General features: G+C 30.8%; 1 protein-coding gene and 1 long non-coding RNA gene across 2 annotated transcripts; one reads left to right on the top strand and one right to left on the bottom strand.

Moving 5' to 3' along the window:
• Positions 3,742-4,602, top strand: LOC104721939. The gene is made up of 3 exons (XR_757095.1): positions 3,742-3,853; positions 4,192-4,379; positions 4,532-4,602. It is a non-coding gene; the product is annotated as an uncharacterized LOC104721939 (long non-coding RNA).
• Positions 5,588-7,075, bottom strand: LOC104721937 (acid phosphatase 1-like). The gene is made up of 3 exons (XM_010440014.1): positions 6,593-7,075; positions 6,104-6,313; positions 5,588-5,895 (listed from the first exon to the last, which is right to left on the bottom strand). The coding sequence occupies exons 1-3, from the start codon at positions 6,982-6,984 to the stop codon at positions 5,718-5,720; spliced, it is 780 nt and encodes a 259-aa protein (XP_010438316.1). The 5' UTR covers positions 6,985-7,075; the 3' UTR covers positions 5,588-5,717.

The following is a 7,881-nucleotide window of genomic DNA, read 5'->3' as shown; positions in this document are numbered from 1 at the left end:
ACAGACGAACTCACCCCCGAACACGGACCAAGATCCTCGATCAAGCTGTCGATAGAAGCTTGATCACGAGCTTAAGGTATGCTCGTGAACAAGGAGATCTTCGAACAGAAAAAGGTTTGATCTCGGATGGGAGCAAGAAAGAAAGATGGTTTAGGGTTTGTGGAAGAGAGAAGAAGATCGGCGGCTGCCTTAGGGTTTTAGGGTTTAGGAAGCGGCGGCTGCTTTTAGGGTTTAGGGTTAGAGACTATCGTGCTGATAACGTGTTGTAAACTAGAGAATTTAGGAAGTGAAATCTCTTAGTCTTATTGATTAATGTCGAGCATACATGTATATATAATAGGAGTACAAGGGCTAAAGCCCATAAAGCAATAGAGTACATAAGATAGGCCATGGGCCGTACAGCAATGGCCATGGGCCGTAAAGCTATGGTCGATGGGCCGTACATGTGCGGACAGTAAATGGCCGAATGGCCATGTCCTAACGGACTGTGAGCGGGCCGGTCTATGGAGTCCACAAGTATTTTACAACAAAGAATTTTTTATATTGAAGTAATACGTGGTTTGGTTTGTGAATCAATGATAAGAGTAGTACTTATTTATAAAGAGGATCAGTGGGCAAGCATAAAACTTAGCAATAAAGGTTGTTAACGACGTTTTAGGCAATACATTAGATTTTCTGCTTTTATAGATTTTAATGTTCATATATAGATTTTGTGTTAGAAAGATTTACATTTAGTTTATAGATTTGGAGAAAAAAATCAAATTCGAATCGCGTTAATCACGATTTGGAGAAAAAATTCAAGTTCGAATTATTAGTTAAATTGTAATAGCTATGTCAAGTACCACTTATTAGAGAGATATATTTTATTTACTGTCAATTTAAATGCTAATATCATATTAGTTAATATTCAGCAAGATTCGGGATTTCACAATTATGGTACCTATATATGTCAACGTTTATCTTTCTGTTTAAATGTAAAAAATGGTAATCAAATATATTATAATTAATATTCAGCACGATTTTTATGGTATCTTATAATGATTATTGTTTTTTAGTTTTCACTTTTCACGAAGATGTGATAGCAAATGAAAAAGCAACCGATGTCATTATTCATGATCCGAACGGAACATATCCGACCCAACATAAGATCCGCGTCTTTTGTTTTGTAAACGGGTTACCATGCTTTTAAAACTGCTTGGATACACCCTTTCTAACAGAGGCAATATATGAAATTCTTGTTTTTCTATTTTTTTTTATACCTAAGTGTGCTTTCCAATTAATAGTATAAATGATGAATCGAATTCTTTATAGCAATGTAATATTTTTTACTAAATCGATTATTAGGTATAGACCCGCACGTACGTGCGTGATTGATTTCAAAAACTATGTTTACTATAAGATTGGTAATATATTATGTACGCATAAAGTTACAATTTATAGATATAATTATTTGTTAAATCATTTACAGTTCAAACTCATATTATAGTTTGGTTTCATTCAATTTGTGATTTTTGAAATAATAAAGGTTTTAGCATAAAATTAAGATTCACAAAACAACATACCCGAATTAAACGTTTACTGAATTAGTGATTAATCATAATTGTATAAAACTTGTAAATTATGAAACGGATAAAAACCATCAAAACGATTAAAACTTCTCGAAACGAATAACCTAAATTCTTAAACGGATCAAACCCGTCCCGGTAGCCATACTCCATAAGGGGTATAATATTTTTTTATCTATTAAAACTCATCCCTCAAAATTTTTATGAAATAATATTAAAATATATCAGATTTTATATTTTTTAATATGTTAATTTTGAAATTAAGGAATCTTTAATATACGTTTGTCTTATATATGAGAAATTTTCTTTAGGGAAAACTGAAAATTAGGATTTGCATAAGTTTAAATATTTTATAGTTTAAAATAAATTTAAGATGCCGTCAAATGTTTTTTTAAATATTTTCCAATATATATATCATTCAAAATTAATTTCAATTTTTGGTCAAAAAATTTTAAACAATAAGAAATAATATTATTTATATTTTTGAAAATATAATTTAAATAAATATTTTTTACATCTCCTGTTATAATTTTTTTATTGTATTATAATACATAGGTTTTGAAAATAATTTCGAAAACATGTAGGGAATAATATTTATTAATATTTGAATAATATTTACCAATTTTAAAATTTGTGTATATAAATAAATTGAATAGCATGACAGTTTTATGTAATATTATAGAATATTAAGGGTAAATAATAAATTGGACACAAAGCTCTATGGCGACGACACATTAGCTTTTTTTCAAGAATGCTTCTCTTTTAATATATACGGGATTCAAATAATGTTTTTATTCTCTCATTCACATTCATTTTAGTAGATATGTTCCCATAAAGAGTTTTTTTTTTTTGGTTTAATGTTATGTACGTTTCTCTTGTCACTTGTAAATCTATATATAAACATATTTTAAGTCTATCCTCCCACTTCAAATATCAAAAAAAGTTCAATAGTATCCTCTAATTTTCTCTGCAAGTCATGTCTAAACTTTTGTATTCGTATTTGTTCATCTCCATGTTTGTTCTCTCAGGCAAATTACCTTAAGATTTCATTAAACATGTTATAAAACTCCTTTTTTTTCTTTTTCTTTTTGCAATCGTGCATCTGATTGTTAAATCAGAGTCAGTTTCTTCAGTGTTTTTAAAACATATAATTAATTTAATTCATAAAAAACTATTGAGATTGTGACTTGACACGATAGATCGATGGTTAATTCGTTTGCAACTAATAATATTGTACCATCACATATTTTTGAAATTCTATGTTTCCATACTTCTGAACTAATCATTATACTGCTCGTACGTTTATTTAATATACTGAAATTATTTTTGTAAGCTTATTTAAAATAAGTTCTTTGTTTTTTAGCTTTGGCAACTTCAGAGGGAGACGGACCAAAAAGGTGTAGTGCGATCGAACAACTTAGCAAGCCATGCAATTTTCAAGAATGCAAAACATTTTGTGGTACGAAGTTTGACGGGGATGGCCTTTGCCCCGAAAAGAACAAAGATATTTGCGCTTGTGTTTACGATTGCTAAGCTGAGATCTCGTATGTTTGTTAATTACTTGGAGATGAATAAACTAAAATATGCTTTTGAGAATATATATTCTAGTATCTTTCGAGTGATTTTTTGGTGTTTAGTATCTTTTGAGTGATTGAACCTTAACAAGCACAAAAATTAATTAATAATATAGCCGTTCCCTTTTCTATCCCACAAACCGGTGTTAACTTAGTTAACAGTATCCTCTCATTTTTCGCGAGACATGGCCAAATTACTTGAGGATAAAAAAAATATATACATATTCTAGAATCTCACGGCCAAATTTTACTTCTAATACAAAAAAAAAAAAAAAAAAACTTCTTAAGAAAAGGAAAGTAAATGATTTGTTGCTTCTTTTTCATATTTCGTAACGTAAAATCTTATAAGATATGCTGATTATATATTTATTTTTGATAAAAAAAAAAGTCTTAGGAACATAAATTTGATTCTCTCCACATTAAATTAAATAATTTGACTATGTCGTGTTCAAATTAAATAATTTGATTCTCTCCACATTACAATTATTTATTTACCCTTTTTACGTTTTGGTCAAAGATCTTCCTGAAAAGAGTTTCTATTTATTTTTCTCTACTGTATATAAAAACGTTCTTTCTCTATCCGATGTTCAAATATTAAAAAGTTTCTCCAAACAAAAAAAAATTAATAGATCAACAGTATCCTCTATTTTTCTCTGCAAGTCATGTCCAAACTTTTGTATTCGTATTTGTTCATCTCCATGCTTCTTCTCTCAGGTAAACTTTAGATTTCATTAAACATGTTATAAAACTCAGATATTATTTTTTTGCAATCGATGCATCTGATTATTTAAACAGAGTCAGGTTCTTCAGTCTTTTTAAAACATATAATTTATTTAATTCATATATAATTATCGAGTGTGACTTGAAGCGATGGATCGATGGTTAGTTTTGTAAACTAATAATATTGTACCATCACATATTTTCGAAATTCTAGGTTCCCATACTTTTGAACTAATCATTATCACATAGAGTATGCTCGTACGTTTATTTAATATACTTAAATATTAATTATTATCGTAAACTTGTCAATTTTGTTTTGTTTTTGTTTTTAGCTTCTTTGGCTTTGGCAATTTCACAAGGAGAGGGACCAAAGTTGTGTACTCGCGCCATAAAACTTATCAGGCCATGCAGTTTTCCAAAATGCAACGAAATTTGTTCTAAAACGTACGACGGGGATGGCCATTGTGAAGGACCTCATACGTGTGGTTGTGTTTACCTTTGCTAAGCTGAGATATATCTCGTATGTTATTAAACTGAATTAATTATGAGAAAACCATTTAATTTCTAATTTCGTATGGGTATTGGCTAATTATAATTTCTTTTGTGTGGTCGCGACAAGTAATATGATACAAAATTGCAACTCTAAAACGATTCACAACGTTGATGATGCAGCTCTATGATGATTATGCCTATTATGGTTGTTGAAAAATGCGGTAGAGGGAGATGAGAAACTTCACAAATTAAACCATCTGAAACATCAAAACGAAAAGATGCAGAGTTCGTTTAACTTTTTTTCTTTGGTTCACTAGTTTGAAATGTGGCAGTGAGATACTAGAATATGTATATTTATTACTTCCATCTCACTGCCAAATTTTACTTTCAATACAAATAATGTGGAAATAATATCTGATTTTACTTTTGTAGATCGACTTTTGGTGGTGGTTTGATTTGTTTTTGGTTCCTTTGGTTTGAGACTGATGTGTTTTTCTCTTCTACCAAGGCTAATTGGAGTAATGGATATATATATATATATATATATATATATATATATATATATTTTAGCTTGTACTGGTGATGTCTCTTAAGTTCAGATTTAAGGTGTTTAGATGGAATCTTTTGTTGCGGGATCGAAGAATGAGTTTCTTTTTCAAGTCTTAATTGGTGTTTTGCTGCAATTCAAAAAGAGATTCTTGTGATTGGAGATTTCGACGTTAGACCAAGTTGTCAGCAGTGAAAGATGATCGGCATTTCTCTCCTCTTCACATGTATCGATATGTTTTTACACGTGTCTTTGTCTGCCATCTAATTTTGTCTTTTTGTCACACCAAAAGTGCTTAAATTTGAAAGCATGGGTAAATTATTTCAAAATTTTGATCCAAAAAAGTCCAAATTGCTTGGAATGACATCTAATGTTATACGTTAGTTGCTTGGAATGTTTGAAAAAAAAAAAACTGATGCTTGAATGATGAATAAAATATCTAAGAACAGAGATTAATAATATCTGACGATTAGTTCTTTTTGACTAATATATCTAAGCACAAAAATAGTATATGCTGAGATACTATATCATATGCTGTTAAACCAGACCTATACATTCTAAATGTTATCGTACCTTGAGTTACTTCGAGAATGAAATAAAAAGATGCTTTTAAAAATAGTTTCACTCTCTCTCTCTCTCTCTCTCTCTCTCTCTCTCTCTCTCTCTCTCTCTCTCTCAGGCATATCAAATCAATAAGAACATGGTACATAAGACATTAAGAATTAGCGGTCCTTATGTTCGGTGAATTACGATATACTTTCATATAATTCTTATTCATACATAAATTCTAAATCATTTAAACATACCAGTAGTCGATGATCAAGCAATGTAGTACATCGGATTTGGGACTTTAAAGGAACGAGCAGCCACGGCAAAACCTTGCAAATCACTCCATTGATCGCCGGTACTTCCATGAATTTTGTAGCCTTCTTTAACCACTTTTGATCTCTGCTCTGATTTGTACTGTGTTGCTGTTTTTCCTTGATCATTTTTACCCCTACATCAATCACATTGACCAAAAAACAACCTTAATTAGTTTTTTTTTTCCCCCATTATGAACAAAATAGTTAGTAGATTGGTAAATTATTTTTCAGAGATGTTGGTTTTTTACTTTCAAATATTGTATATAACTACAAGATTAAGAATTAGGTTTCCTAATTTTTACTCATAAATAGATTATAATCATTTTGGTATAGCTTTTTTACCTCAAGAGAAATCGGTTCCAACCGAAATAACCGGCGTCCCGGAGATTTTTCGCAGTAATACTTCTTTGACTTTCATCTCTGCCGGTTAGCAGAATGATAGTGAAACCAAGTCTCTTGAGAGCTTTGTAGAGCTTCAAGCTCGCATCAAAAGCTGGTGCTTTTCCTTGAACCGCCCACTCATTGAATTTAGTATCGTCGTATGGTTCAGACCTAAATCCACCATATACAAATCATTTGCACCAAATACAAATAATCAAGTATACACTACCAAAAATAATGCATACAAAAGTAAAATACAGAAAAAGGGAAAAAAAAAAAAAATCTTAAACCGAGAACTAGATCTGCATGTACAAATTTTCCCGGTTTGATGGTCAACGAAGTTAGTCAATGACTTTTTTTTATGAGCTTGATTATAGAAAAAAAGAACATTAGTGTAAATAACACAGAATCCAAGGACTAATAAAAGAGAGATTATGGACATAAAATTACCCGTAACCATGAGCCTTGTAGTACTCAAGATTTGAGAGAAGCGTCTCATCGATATCAAAGACCCACGCGTCCTTGCCATCTCCGCCAAGCTTGACCCTTTTAGCATAGGCGATGACGTAACGAGCAACGATGTTGTAATCATTGTCGAACTGGCCTCCAGTGATATAGTTTTTAACGGAGTTAACACATCTGGACGGAACCACCTTCCAGCTTCCTGCATTGTTGGTCTCGGAGGCCAATCTCCAGCTCTCGCAGTTGGAAGCGATGGAAGAATGCTGCGGGTGCTTGGTGAAGAACGAGGAGGCCCGAGAAGAGATCGCCGGATTCACTAAGACGGCTAAGAAAGAGACGATGAAGAAGAACGTAATCGAGCTTGAACTACGAGAAAACATTTTTCGAGAGGCTTTTTGTTTTTTTGGTTTTCTAAGTATTTTGTCTTTGTGTGCAGATGGAATTAGAAGAAGATTGCTCGCGTATATTAAAAAAAAGATGAAACGATGTCGTATTACACCCGCGTGATTTGTTATTGAGAACTACAATGTTCAGTCGTTGTTCACACACAGGCTGGATTAGAAGATATGATGGTGTAAAAGAGGTAATTCAAAACGTTTCCAAAAAATGTAAAAACCAAATGACCATATATAGTTTAATGAAACATATACTACTATAAAAGACTACAAGTCAAGATTAGACATTCAACAAATTAAAAGAACAATTCTTGGGTTCACTCCTAAGGAGGTGAATCTTTTTATTCACTTCTCTTTATTTTAACCAATAATAATCTGACATGTCATAATACATTTAATAACATATTTATTCACTTCTTTATAAAATAAAAAAACAAATCTGTATATATTATTATAAAATTAAAAACTTAAACCGCTTTTTTATAATCCAAACCGACATATAATTTCATTCCAATTGTAAAATCTAAACCTTAACCATTGCATTTGTAAACCCAAACCGACATATAATTTCGTTTTAATTATAAAATTTAAACCCTAACCACTTCATTTGTAAACCCAAACCGACATATAATTTCGTTTTAATTATAAAATCTAAACCCTTACCACTTCATTTATAAACCCAAACCGACATATAATTTCGTATTAATTGTTAAATCTAAATCCTAGTCATCTTATTTGTAAACCCAAACCAAAACATAATTTTATTTTAATTGTAAAATCTAAACCAAGCCAATATTTAACTTTTCTTAATTAAAAGTATACATAATTTGTTTTCTTAATCTGTTTTGTTTTTTAATTTAATTTTATTTATTTATTAAATAA

The sequence above is a fragment of the Camelina sativa genome, chromosome 11 (assembly GCF_000633955.1).
Source record: "Camelina sativa cultivar DH55 chromosome 11, Cs, whole genome shotgun sequence".
Lineage (NCBI taxonomy): Eukaryota > Viridiplantae > Streptophyta > Magnoliopsida > Brassicales > Brassicaceae > Camelina > Camelina sativa.
Note: the sequence above shows the minus strand (reverse complement) of the source record. Positions and strands in the feature narration are given on the sequence as shown.